Genomic DNA, 14,895 nt, shown 5'->3' with positions numbered 1-14,895 from the left:
GATGACTTTGGAGGTCTGCATTCCTTGTACCACAATTATACTTTTTTCCTTCTCAGTAGAGCTTGAAAGCAATCAGATTTTTAAAGAAAATTCCTATATAGCTTAATAGTCTCCTAAATAGGCTGTTTGGCTAAAGCCATTAAGTTTTTAAAAACACTGGCTTGACCACAGTATTAATGAAGACCTAATGGAAAGGTAACAAGGAAAACAATCTTTGATCTCTTCATGAAGGTCAAAATTTAACCTATAACTTCAATGTCTCCTATAGAAGATTAAGTGGAGCAATTCAGTCTATTGCCATATTCTATCACCAATGACAGCAACCTGAATATATAGATAAGGGTGGTTCACGTGAAAACAACCTCTGGCATTTAGTTAAAGAAATAATAATTACAAAAGCAAAAATGTGTGGTTTTAAAATTACATCTACAGGGATAAGAGCTCTTAAAATGATACTGAACTGTCATATATCTGCTGTAACTACTCAAAATAATTTCAGGTTCTGACATTGGCCTGACTCATTAATTTGTTTTATAAAAATAACTAACTGAATCCAAGCTTCACTATTACGGGTCAATGAAATGTAAGAGAATCACAAAGGCTTAGAACCAGGCCTCACAACATGTGCTTACTTGGGGCAGAGGGAGAACACATTGCTCACTAGCAGCTCAAAGGTTGCTGTGTACTGCCTAATGAGAGAAGGTAGTTATGATATGGGCCTTGCAGGTAGTCATTTTTAGCCTAATTTAGAGTTCTCTCCAGAAAATTGGGAACTAAACTTCTCATTGTGCCTTATTTGTTTTACTATCTGATCCCATATAGCTCATATTATAGCTCAGGTAAAATGTTGGGGAATGGAAATGCCAATTGGTTGAGGTAATGGTTTATATACGATAACCAGAGTTCTAAAAGCACTTCAATATTGTAAAGTAAAAGTGTACCAAATAAAGCTAATACACACTTCACACTTGTCGAGCTTGCTCACCAGAACTGAACAGTAATTAACTTCACATAAGGACCCCTATTATCACACAAAGCCTTACTCATATTCATGATCTGCTGCAGCAAAGGTTTATCAAGCAACATCTAAACTTCAGAATAACAACAAACTTAATATTAAAAAGTATTATACACAAATATAAATTATTTTTCCTGAAAGAGAGACCTTGTCCTTCATGGTATTGGGGGAAGAGAAAAAGCATATAGCTCATCACAAACACAGTTCAGAGTCACCTGCAAGCCTAATGAACAAAGTAATATAATACAATACATTGCTGTCAAGCTTGATGATTCTCCTGTCTCAGAAATGAGAAAGCTAATGATAAAAATACCAACTATCCTCCACAGAATTATTCAGTGTTCTTGATTTTTATAGTGCCACAGCTTATCTATTCTATCAATGTTTTCTCATAAAAAATGCAAGAACTGACTTTAAATACATTATCTCCTAACATTAGTTTGACTAATATCATATTGTTTGAGTAATGTCATCATCCGCCTACTGGAAAATGCAAGGAGAAAGGCTTTTGTGACAAAAACAGTTGTGAACTATACCTTCCCATACCACAAAAATGGTCAACTGTTGTTTGGGCCATGCAAAACTCTGAGTAGCAGAAATTAAGCATGCGAATAGACCAATCTCTATTACACATTTATGAGGACGTCCCCCAACTAGAATATCTACACTGAAAGTGCCAATACAGAATAGTGGCAAATCAAGAGAGAAATCAAATATTAAGGGATCACTGCGGCACCAAGACTGACAGCCAGCCATGTGATGAGCCACCTCCGAGAAATACATGGTATAATGGAACTCTGAACACAAAATTTAACATTAAAAGTGCACCTGAATATTACAAACTAACTTTACAAAACCTACAATAAGGTAAAATATATATCTTTTGAAATATTCAGCAGCTTTCTGTATTTTTTTAAAGTTTTTTTTTGAGAGGCTCATGAAATTTAAAAGGGACCACTATCTAATTTCAACCATGCTTCACAAAACAATAATGGCTATTTTATATTGCAGTTACCAATGTAATGCAATTAGTGCTTTAAAATAATCTACACTCAAAAAAGTAAAAAGAGAGAGACCGACCGACCTTTGGAGGAAATATGCTTATTCAAAAGCTTCTTGGAAAAGAAAATTTACCTGAATATCAAGTCATGACTGATCTCAAGTGTAATGTTTAAAAGCTTCACAGATATGAATATTACAATCTTCAGGTCTCAGGACTTTTAATCTGAGAAAAGTTTAGAGTTTGGTTTGTTTTTTAAATTCACTTTCTAACCAAAACAAATAATAGAAGTACTCAAATTTTCACTATTTACAACTCTCAGCCTACAATCTGAAATGACACAATACAAGTTCTCTTATTTAAACTGCAGCATTAAAGGGTAGGCACACCATTCTTCTGCTGCTCGATTGTCATCCACTGAAACACACATAGAAAATATTTATGTTAGTAAAATGATCACTCCATGTACACTACAATGACAAAATTTACATAACTCAACTCATCATCACTTTATAGACTACCACAAAGGATTAAACCTCTCTGAATAGTAAAACTCTACAAGTTGAACTTTTAGGGCCAGATTTTTAAATGGGCCTTTAAATGATGCCTTTTTGAGAGGGGATAAAAACAAGCACAAATTAATTGCTCCAAGGACCTTTTCGCAATAATCTTGGGCTACTTAATACCCCAAATATCATGAAAAAAGGTACCATGACTGCAATTAATTGTGTGTGACAAATTATTGAATGTGGAACAAAGGACGCATTCCTTCATAAGCTTAGCCTTTTGCTTTCAGCAAACTTTCTACAACTTCCTTCAACTGCAGATGAAAACCATACATTTCATAAAGTATTTTTATTGCAACTTCCAGCTAGGCTAGAAAATATTGCAGAGTCATATACTGCTCTGAATCCAAACTGCCTTTTCTGTTGAGAAGACTACAAAGCTAAGAGGAAACAGGCTCAGTCATCCACTGATTAAACAAAATAACCAAACCAAAAGAGGAACTCAAGCTCAGGCTAGGTCAAGAATGAGCAGTGCATGTATTTTAATAACAGCAATGGTGTGCCTAACCTTTGAAAACATAGGATGCTGAGGGAAAATTACATTTAGCCTAATTAACTGCTCCAAAGTTTCCAGGCGAGAATTTATGCCTTGGAAACATCTGGACCTACTTCTCTTCAAACTGTTAGTATCCATCTGAAATCATCAGCCTCAATTTATAACACTCCAAGTTTGATTTTATTTTGTACAAAAACTCCAATGATTTTTTGGGGGTGTTTTTGGTTAAGCATTTAAAAGGGCCTGACTACCTTTCTCAGCAGATTTGAATACATCGAGTGTATGTAACGTGGATTTTGTTTTGCACGAACAGTAACTTTAATTTGGTCACACTGCAAAATTAAATTTCATGGGCTTTATTTATCAGTTATTCTTGCAAAAAATTGTAAAAAATAAAGATTCCAAACTTAATTACTGTAATTTTAAAAGCCCACCTCAAAAAAAAGCTTAGATGTTCTTTAAGGAGTGCTTACACAAATATGATCTGAAAGGTCATGAACTGTGTGCTAAACAACCATAAAGATCAGCTAAATATCAGAAAAAGTGAAGGAGGGGATATTACGTAGGATGCCAAAAAAAATTCAAACCTACAAATTAAATAAAAACTAAAAACCAACCCCTCCCTCATTATACTAGTATCTGGATTGGTTAAAAAAGAAACTAATGAGCTTGATTTATAATTGAATTATTCTTAGAACTGAAATGCAACCTAAATCATATTAGGTTACCTTGAGGTGGTTTTTTTCTCTCACCACAAACATGGATCCTTCATTCATGTGGATATTTGGGCAGACTACTGAGGCTGTAAAATCTAGATACCACTTTTGTAATATTATAATTTCTTATACACATTTCTTTCCCTATTTCTCCTATTCCCCAATAAAGAGATCTTGAATATTTTAAACTTGTTGCATTCAGTCATTAGCACATGATCAAATCTGTAAAAAGATTTCAAAATACAAAGAAACTTAGTTTGCTAAAATGAGGCATCCTCTATTGTTTTATGTAATGTACCCTGACTGCTCCTGAGTAAGAACGGAGCTCGTCCTCCATGAGATAAGGCTATATATCCTCACTTGTTGGTGAGACCAAATTCTACCCTTAGAAAATCCCAAATGAAATTACAGCAAAGGTAGTGTTACAAAGTAATTAACCGAAGCATTTCTGAAGGTAGTGTGTGCACATTTTCCACCTCCTTCCCCTCTGGGTGAGCACTAAATAGATTGCTCATTTGTTAAGTAAATTTAATAGTGAGAAGAAAATCATAAAATGTAAATTGACCCAAATAATTATTTATCACTGAAAAACCAAATTTCTCAAATTCAAAGGTTCATTGTTCTTAAAGTTTTTTTTTGTTGTTGTTTAATCCTTCATTTAGTTGAACTGCAGAAGAAAAAAACATGAATAATTTTATAAGATGGCTTTCCAATTTGCAATGGTAAAGCTCCCAGTATGACAGAGGTGGTTTCTAAAAGGGGGCTTTTTTCCTTTTTTTTTTTTTTTTAAATAAAGGCAAATATAACTTAAAAAAACAAAGAAAAGCATGCAGGCTCTACAGGCAAGGAGTCCACTTCCATGTATCTGTTTTCTGTGAGGTAACTCAATTCTCTTTTGTAGAGAAACATGCAAAAGGCCAAACAATATCCCGAGCCATACTGCACATGAAAATTTTAAAATATGCAACATTCAGAATGCACCTTTCACCTCTGTGCACACAAGTCAATGCAAAAACTGCAAAGAAACAAGTGTCACAGTAATGAAGTTAGGTACAAGCAATGATAGCTGAACAATGCAGTAGTGCTCACCCAGTTTGTACAGTAATTGGCACTCTACAGTATTCCTACTCATTTTTTGATTCATTTGCACTTTGTGCTGCCTCTCCCTGGGGATCTAATTCAATCTTTACAGAAACATCTGGCCCCTCCGACCTCATTAATTTCATCTTTTTCTTTGGAGGGTTTTTCAAAGTGCCCAGCCTCTCCTTTACTTTGTACTCCAGTGTACTGTGGGGAATCCCATAAATACTCTGAGCTTTGGAAACACTCATTTTTCCACTCATAACCACTGAGATTGCTTCCTCCAGTATCTCACTGTTGTACTGTCTGTAACGCCCTCTTTTCTTCCGAGGCTGCTTGGAGCCAGGGTCTCCTTCTTGATCCGATGTGGGATATGGCTGTCCAGAGGTAGACTGCTCAGCATCTGAGCCCCAAGAATCGGGTCCAGCATCTAACATGCTTTTTCTATTTTGTTTTGGAAGAATAGCCCTTAATTTTTTACTAAGCGCGCTCTCCGTTTGTGAACCCATTACCAAAGAGCTATAGCTGTACTGATCACCAGTGCGAGACTCCCAAGAAAGATCCATTCCTCGAACTTGTGGTATCTTTAAATCTACAGGAGATGAATGGCTCGCATCCTTTTTTCCATCTTGTTTTGCTTGAAGTGCCATTTTTGGAAAGGGAGAGTTTTCTGCAAGAAAAGGAAGGTCACTGATGTTGCTGAGTGCACCATTTCCCCTGAACTTCATACGGCTGAGGTTGAACTCATAATGTGGTTTTGCCCAAGAGGCTTCCCTGGATAATATTAAGTGTTGTCCATGATTCTGTAATCCAGATGGTCCAAGGCTGGCAGCTGTGGACAATTGGTTTCTGCTCAGTAGTTCTTCACTAATCTGCAGGGATCGAGCCAATGGAACTTTGAGTGATGTGGAGTGTCCAAAACCTTCCCTGGTTCCATCCTGTAAGCTTCTTGGAGGTACCCCATCACCACTCCGAAGTCCGTCCGGGCGGTACTGGCTGGGTCTCCCAGGTCGCCTAATTGGATGGAAGGAAACTGATGTGAGCAGGACTTGCACAGGTAGGGAGGGGTGGGTGAGGGGACCACTCCTTTATTAGAAGGCCTTGCTTGGGTAACATCACTTTGTGTTATTTATTTATTTTTCTCTAAAATTAAAAAAAAATAGTCTCAGCAGTTAGTTTTAAAACTTGTTCACAAAAAAAGAAAAGAAAAAAGAAAAAAAACCAGGAGCTTTTTGGGCAAAGAAAAATTAAACCTGTCAGCTGGTCTCTGGCTGGGTTCACAAATTTTCGGAGAAAAAGTTTCGCGCAACTGTCTGAAAATAGCACCTTAATTATTAATTACAAAGTAATCATCAAGTCTCCATAGATCTACACAGAATTGTGTTACCAATGTGACGTTACCACTAAACAAGTACAGTAATAAAAGAGTAAGCCAAATTATTTATTTTAATGCAACATATTCAACATTCATGACAACCAGCTATAAAACTGGAAACATTTACATTGGTGGAACCCATAGATGATTATCACTTATCCCACAAACAATTTGATGTTCATTATCAAAAATTAAACAATTCCAAATAACATTTCTTATTTGGCTTGGGGAAAAAAAATATGGCTACTGGCCCCAAGGAGGAAAAAACCCCAAACCAAAACAAACCAAAATACCCATCGCATTATAACTTACCACACTTCTTCCTTTTAAAACACTATTACTTGCAGATATATGAATACCACTGATTCTCCATTTGAAATAGTCCAAACTTTAAAGAAACTGCCCTTATTTTCCCCAAAACTTTATTTCTTATGTTCTAGTCAAAGTAATTATTGTCAAAGGTATACACACAATTTTGTAGCAGTTTCCTTTAGTTAAAAAACGTCTTCAAATACCAAACATCAATTTTGAAATTTTAAGTGGATAGCTTTCAATGTTTAAAAAGTCAACTATTTTACAAAGTTAATTAATACGGTTTTCATTTTCACAATAGAGAAAGATTATCAATGATAAAACTGGCAACTGGTAAAGCATGCCCAAGGGGAATAATTACACTAACTAGGCACAAAAGTGGAACTCTGCAGAAGCGATGATAAACCAGCTATGTTCTCCAAAATGGAGACTCTGTGCTGTTATCAATAAATAACATAAAAAGGATAACAATGAATATTCAACTAAAAGATGGGCAGTACTGTCGGTGCTTTTGTCTTCCAGAAAACAATACCACATAGAAAACTCTTTCCACTCATAAGGATAAACACAGCAACTTCAACCATATAATACATGCACCTGGTGGTCAAGTTTAAAGTGAATCTTAAGCAAGGGATTTATTTATGCAAACCACACTTAAGCTTCTCCTACACGTGTCCTTAATTATTCAACTCAAGTTTTTTGATATATAAATGGAACCCAATGATTTGGGACCATGATGACTTACATCTAGCATAAACTATAGTGAAAAGAAGGCCTTAAGGAAACAAAGATTAGTAAACTACGCAAAATGGATTAAAGGTTATTTTTAGAGTGAATACAGGAGGTAAGAAAAAGGAAAATGACAGAATTTTAGAGAAAATAAAGGGAGCATTTTAGAAGTCAGTGAAGTAATCCTTCAATTTGAAGGTAATTAAGAGTAAGTTGAAAAAGATTAGTCCATTTAGTTTCTACTTATTCCTTTAATATCTAAACAACTTCCCCATGTTGATATTCTAAAAGTTAAATAAACCTAAATATTAACTAACTTACCAAAATTATTTTTCATACCTAGATGAAGTTGATTTATGGTCACAACAGTTTTGTGGAAATGCCTTTCCAATTTGGCAGTTAAATATCCTCACTGATACCTGACTTTTCTAAATGGTTACTATGTGCACACAGAGGGAGAATTAGACAATTCTTACACTATAAAATTAGGTGGTCAGAAAATTCACTTTAGTCTGCTAAGAATTATCAAAACTGAGCATGTAATAATGTCTTGGCAGCATAAGATGGTTATCCATCAACATCTACAACCAGTCTTACCTACTTAAAAACAAAAATTACATACAATTACATTTTCTGAACTGCCACACAGTTAAAATTGCAGTTCAAATCAACAAACAAAACAAAACAAACAAGAAAAAAACGAACAGCCCCCACTCACCCATACACTCCATTAGAGATACCAAGTTAAATACTGGAGCCCAATTTTCATTCAAAAACTTCAGCACACTAATACTGCCTTGATATCTGAACTCTGGAATTATTTAGGTTGGGTTTCACACTCCTAAACACTCAACAACAAAGTCCAAAGACATTCTTGCCATATTCCTGATTATTTACTATTTGTATTAAACCGGCAAAATTGATCTATACTAGCCAATTCTAGACTTTACAGATTGTTTGATTGACAGACTAAAACTCATTTTACTAAAGTCGCACTTATAAGGGTGTTACTCTGAAGGATTAATTTTTAAAACATACAAGGGAGATTGGCATCAATCTTTGATAAACTGTCCCCTCTACAACTGTGGAAGGCTACAAATATTTTCCCTTACCCGTTCCCTTGAGTACTGGAGCAGCCTGGAGAATGGCTCAGGGAAGTGCTGCCAGCACATGGACTTTTCTTAGTGGACAGATCAAGTACACCGTCTGTAGAGACACAAAGAAACACCTGAAGATATTAAAAACTAGGAGCAAATGTGAACTGGATAGGCTAAAAATGACAAAGCAGTAGGTAGAGTCAACTAAGCAGACATACTAGCCATATATTTGAGTTATGAAATCCATTCATTAATAAAATTAGGATATTGTTCCTCCAGAAGCAACATAAATTTAGCAAAGCTTGTTATATCTAATATCTCTAAGAGTTAAGTATTTTATTAATAGGGCAAAAGAAAGGTAAAGCGTATCACTAAAGATGTTAAAATATAGTGAGATATAAGAAATAGCAGTATACACAGTATGAGGTTCTGCAATAGAACTATTAGACTCCATTTTCTAAATTTCCTTGACTAAAGCATATGAGTTTTCAATGCCACAATTTCATACAAATTGTAAAACCAAACTCCTCAAGAGCTAAGTCTATCTAAAAGACGAAAAGTATATAAAAGTTTGATTTAGCAAATTTTATTTATTTACATTTCTTTTATTTATTTTTTTTCCATATTCTCCCCAAAGCCCCCCAGTACATAGTTGTAGGTCTTTCTAGTTCTGCTATGTGGGACATCACCTCAGCACGGCTTGATGAGCGGTGCTAGGTCTGTGCCCAGGATCCGAACAAGCAAAACCATGGGCCACCAAAGCAGAGCTTAAAGTACTCAGCCATGGGAACGGCCTGAGAAAATTTTAAATAATACAAAAGTCACTTTAAAGTACAAGCCTAAAAGTCAATTTACATATATATACACACACACACACACAGACAATACAAGATAATCTGTAAGATGAATCAATTGTTAACTATTTATAATTTGCATGTGTCCTCATTACTTTTTTGGACACATCTGAAAAAAATTGTATATGTGGATTCAATCGTTTGGAAAAAACCTGCAGAGATTCAGAATTCACTTGCTGATCTTTATAAACAAGGTTTTTTGATTAATAAGCTATTATAAATTGGTGGGCAAATTTTAAGGAAAGAAAGAAGGAAATAGTCTTGATACTGACAACAGCCTAGAGGTTTAACCATTTTCTTACTGAAGCTAAATTCATGTTCTTAGAACATAAAATTAGAACTTTCTTTCCCCACAAAGACTTTTCCCCCCTTACAGACGTGTCTAGCAGAGAAAATTCATAGTCTGGACAACTTTTAAAGCTGCCATTTTGTCCAAAATCAACTAAGATAATACTCAACGTCTGTGATTTTCAACTGGCCAGCAAAGAGGTCTTGCTATCTAGTTATGTTAAAAACCACCCCAATATAGAACCCACTTAGGACTTGTCTGGGGACATTTTACCTCCCTATTTTCAGGCTGTTAGAAATAAATACGCAACTGAGCTTATAAACCAAAAAAGCCCACATTGATACAAAATAAGTGTTGTCTCATGAATATTTCTAAAAACATAATTGTAAACTTACAGAACCAAGCATCCTATTAGACATCTAACTCAATTAGATATCTAACATGCAAATGTACTGCTTTAAAATATTTCCAAGCAAAGATAATATTATTTAAAGACTTCTAAGTCTGTCTAATCAAATAGGCAACCTATTTTAAGTCTACCACTAAAAATGTGATTTAAGTTGAAAACACACTAAAATCCATTTAGGAAATATAATTTTAAAAAGTTTGTTCATCTTAATCTTATCATCTAGTTCAAATTTCTCTTGGTAAGTGCATGCTGTCAACACAACATACCTCTTAAGCATAACACTAGCTGTAACAAGTTAAATTAGATTAAGTGGTATTTTTGTATGTTAATCTCCATTACTAATACTTTAAATACAACCTCCATGCTGTCATTTTCCTACTGTAAATCTGAAGCTTTTAACGCAATATTTAAAGAGTTTTAATGAAAGCTACCAATCTATGGTAAAGAAAACAATCCTCAATAAAACAGAAGAGAACAACTTGGCAAATACAGTAACCAAAGGGAGACTGATCAATGTGAACACAGGACAACTAGGAGGTCTCCTGCTAGGTAATCTCTCACGATTTATGAGATTTTGATTGCTGTTCACTACATAGAAACAGGAAAAAGCAAAGGAAAACTATTCAAAAAAAATTCTTTAAGAAGCAACTAAAGCCCCTCAATTAAGTGTAAATCTTTGATAAATTACTTGCAATAGGCAAAAAAAAGTCTTTTTGGTTCTAATAAGAATTAAAATTTATTTTGCAAAATAAACATGTACTCATTTCCAATAAATCCACATCTCATAACCTTTCTGCATACTCAAGATTTCTATGACAATAAAATATTAGTACACACATCACCAATTTACAATTTGTAGTGGTTTAAACAATGGCAGAGTTGAAATGCTCATTTCATCTTTGTGAAATTAAAGGTAAAACGAGATCGCAAAGCAACAGGAATATTTTATGTACTTGAGAGTAAACTTTCCAAAGATTCAAGAAATATTTCCTAAGTAAAATTGATAACCTCTTAACCTTTTCACTAAATTAGGATCCTCACCAACCAATTACCATTTGGGAATACTCTAAGGTTAATTCATAATATACTGCATGTATGTATGTGCTTGTGTATTTATAAAACACTGAAGACACTTAACAAGCTGAAGCGTGTCTACTGTCTTCTCATTACTTCTAACCCTAGGAATTTCTCTTTTAAAAATGCAAATAATATGTATTTTTGTCTTATTTGCAGAGTATAATTTCTTTTACTTAACATGACATATTTATTTCTCAAATAGGTACTAATCCTAGAACGTTGACGGATAAGGGGAAAAACAATTTTTCATAGGGGTCTTAAAAACAATGGATATGACAATGCTTTGGAAAGTATAAAATGCTTACATAAATACCAAGTAACTTAAAGATCAGGAACAACTGTAACCATCTAACTTTCCTGAGTGGTGCATCAATCATGACTATGAACTACTGAAAGGTAAGACTGTCACTTTATCTGTACTTTTCTATCACCGCATAGTCAGGAATAATTAAGAATCACATTAGTTTTTATCCTATTATTACATCTGGCATCCTACTTGCCAATAATTTTTTTCTCCCCAAATTAAAGTATTCTGATTGGACAGAGGAGATCTTGACATCAAACCATACCTTGTTCGCTAGGTTCTGACTGAGACTTTCTGACAGTAAGGTCCAGAGGTGAGTCTTGGTCAGCCATGAGAAGTTTGCTGAGCACAGGGTTCTGAGCAGTTGCAGCCGTGGGAGAGGTGGTGACTGGAGATGCTTTCGGCAGGCTTTGGTTCTTTGTGCTATTGGGCTGGCTGGGGTCCTGAGTAGAGCTATTTTTTGAGGTATATTCAGCAGCAAATTGTTGGATCATTCGCTGCATGATCTCACGGGCCACTAGGGGAATATTGGGGTCGGAGACCCAGGGACTGTCTGTAAACAAAGATTTATTTACTTTTAAAGTGGGACAATGTACTAAAAAAGACAGCTTTCAAGCAAACATAAAATTTCGTTTTTTTCTTAAAATGCAATATCCTAAAAATAGTATTCCCTCAGTTATATTTTTAATCTCACATCTTATGAATATCAGATTTATAAAAATAAAATTTTCATAAAATTATTTCTAAACATCCCCCCATCCACACCCCAGGATCATGAAAGCACATAAAGGGATAACAAAAGGGATAACAAACAGTATATCTTATGGGCAAGAATCACTTACCTGATACAGAAATCCCAAAACCCTTCTTTCATGAAATAATTACTCCCCTGTTTATCACCTACAGGTCACATCTGGTTTCCCCAAGATTTTTCCTCAGCTATCTCTTCCTAAATTGTTGAAGAATGGATTACTCAATTCATGAGTGCTTAATTTACCTTTTGTTAAAGATTGAAGGCACACCAAGATTGTAAACGGAGATCTTTAAAATTAAGATCCACGATAGGCTACGGCAATAGTTCTCACACTTTAATGTTCATCAGAATCACTTTGAGGTCTTGTAAAAACAGATTGCTGAGTCCTAGTCCCAGTGTTACTGATTCAGCAGTTCTAGGGTGAGCTCAAAAACTGGCATTTCTAACAAGTTTCTAGATGTTGCTGGTCGGGGACCATAATTTTAGAACCTAATTTTAGGCTAGGAGTTTAAATGCCAAATCTCAAAAGCCTGAGGCCATGTATCTTCCATAAGTTATTTAAATACACTGTCAACTATTAAACACAATAGCTAGGGAAGTAATGAAATAAATATCTAAGTTATCAATTTCTAATCAGTGTTAATTTTAAAATAAAGACGATAGGAATTCATTAACTCATTCAGCGCTGGAGGGACCTTGAAGGTCAAATGGGGTAAAATAAAGGGAATATGTTTTATATTAAATATATTATCATCATTTCTCTATCATCACCAGACTATCAGGGACACTAAGATTCTTGAGAACAGAGATTATGTTTGCCTATCTCTGTATTCTCAGCACCTAATCTTGCCTAGTGTAAAGTATGCATTCTTATTAGTTGAGTAATAAGTAGATCAGTGAACTCAACCAACATCAAACAGTTTTTTTTTTTTTAAACAAATGAGGGAAATGTGATCTAAAGAGTAAGTGGCCTCTTCAAATTTGTATAGATGGTCAGTGGTACACCCTTGATTAAAACTCTCCCCCTAATCTTAATGTTCCACCTGTGATCTTCACCATCCTACCACACTTCTGAGGCTTTAGAAGACTGTTCTCAGAACACCTGAGTTTCATTGGTCTTTTAAAAATTAACTACACAAGGTAAATTACTTTATCCCTAGTATTTTGGAGCTATAAGGAACTTAGGTTGATTTATAAACTTGGAGAAAAACTGACTCGTTACTATTAAAATCTAAAATCACCACAAAAAACCAAACACACCATCAAAACTTCATAGGACTCCTAAGAACACACAATTTTTTTCTGAAGGACAATATTCAATACCACAAGATGGTTATAAAGTCAGAACACTTATTTAATTCTCTGGAGTTTAATGAAGTTTGCTCTACCAATACTGATATTTCTGTTCTACTAAAGTATTTCTAACTCTAAGTTTCCTCTATTAAGAGAGACTGTGAGTAAGCTGGATGGTTTAAGAATAAAGGTATTCAATTAGGTAAGGTTCAGAAGTTACTACAATCACTAACAATGGTTCCTTAAATGTTTTAATAAACATTTTAGCTATACATTGTTTTTTAAAATCTCTCTACTGAGTTTTCTTATTAACATTCGTTTACCTTTCCACTTAAGATCTATTTTTTCCTTATATAGCATACAATCCTCCAAATGAGACTGTATATAATTTCAAGTTTTAATGTATTAGCTATCTTTTTATCTCCTGAAAAGTTGGAGAATATCTAATAGAGGAAAGTTTCCAAATAGGAAGCAAAATGAAGTTAGTTATGAGATGTCTTTGTGTTTAACTACATTGATAAATATAATTAAAAAGATTTGTGAAGAGTCAAAGATTTTAGGATAAAGACCATAAATTGCTACCTTTGAGCTTTAAACGCCTGCAGCATATTTTGCCTTTGTTGAATGAATGACTAATGTAATCATGAAACACAATTCATGTTTATGAATCAATGACATCTCTGCCATTTGAATTTCTGCATCATTTGAAAGTTTCTTGAACACATTTCATTCTTTCACTTACTTAAAACAACATCTATAAACCTAGCTATGCCTAGAGAAACATGCACAATTGTGTCAAATGAAAACTATAGAAAAACATGTAAATGCTACATCACAGCCACCTGTATGTTCAAAAAATGCAAATCTAACTTTTAGAAAAATGTCAAATTTTTCAACACAAGTGACAAAGAAAGCTGAAAAGAAATATGATTATGATAGTTGGGGAAGGCATATTGTTCTTAAACTGGAATTAGAGTCCATAATACAAAAGCCTACTTTTATTGCATCTGTGGTTCAACCTACCTATGTATAACCTTTTCATACTCAATTATTTAAAACATACAATTTTCAATATTTGGAAACAAAGGACTAAATTCAAATAGCCGAATTATTTATTAAATATAAAATAGTCTCTTCAGGCTAAATTGCCTGTCATATCTCTGGATATTGAACATTTTTGGTATTAATTTGAAGAGTACTAATGCCCATCTTTGAGATGTTTCCAAGATGATTAATAAAATATCTAAAAATAACAATATTAACACATAAAGCAAAGGGGAAGACCTCCACTTGCAAAGCAACAGTTCTTTTTCTGAGCATCATATCCCAGTATATAGACAAAAACAGAACTTAACTCTACATAAAATTTCAGAGGATTCTCTCAAGGTCTCTCTTGAGCCTGATTCCAAGGCAAGAATTTCTCCCCTAAAGTTTATGTGCCCAAAAGTTTAATTTCTAAACAAGAAACTTAAAAGAACTTTACCATAAATTATTCCTACATGACAAAGGGATGGGAATAGTAGAGA

General features: G+C 34.4%; 1 protein-coding gene across 16 annotated transcripts in view; it reads right to left on the bottom strand.

The window, feature by feature from the left end:
- The window catches only part of LCOR (ligand dependent nuclear receptor corepressor), a 130,142-nt gene that overhangs the window by 31,999 nt on the left and 83,248 nt on the right, over positions 1-14,895 (bottom strand). For all 16 annotated transcript variants that reach the window (XM_046652286.1, XM_046652292.1, XM_046652290.1 and 13 more), the window contains 2 exons: positions 11,588-11,875; positions 8,405-8,498 (listed from right to left, as the gene is read on the bottom strand). In XM_046652286.1, the coding sequence (XP_046508242.1) occupies positions 8,405-8,498; positions 11,588-11,875 (382 nt within the window). The remainder of the gene's footprint in view (positions 1-8,404; positions 8,499-11,587; positions 11,876-14,895) is intronic.

The sequence above is a fragment of the Equus quagga genome, chromosome 2 (genome assembly GCF_021613505.1).
Source record: "Equus quagga isolate Etosha38 chromosome 2, UCLA_HA_Equagga_1.0, whole genome shotgun sequence".
Taxonomy (NCBI): domain Eukaryota; kingdom Metazoa; phylum Chordata; class Mammalia; order Perissodactyla; family Equidae; genus Equus; species Equus quagga.
The sequence above is the reverse complement of the archived record's forward strand: the minus strand, read 5'-3'. Positions and strand labels throughout refer to the sequence as shown.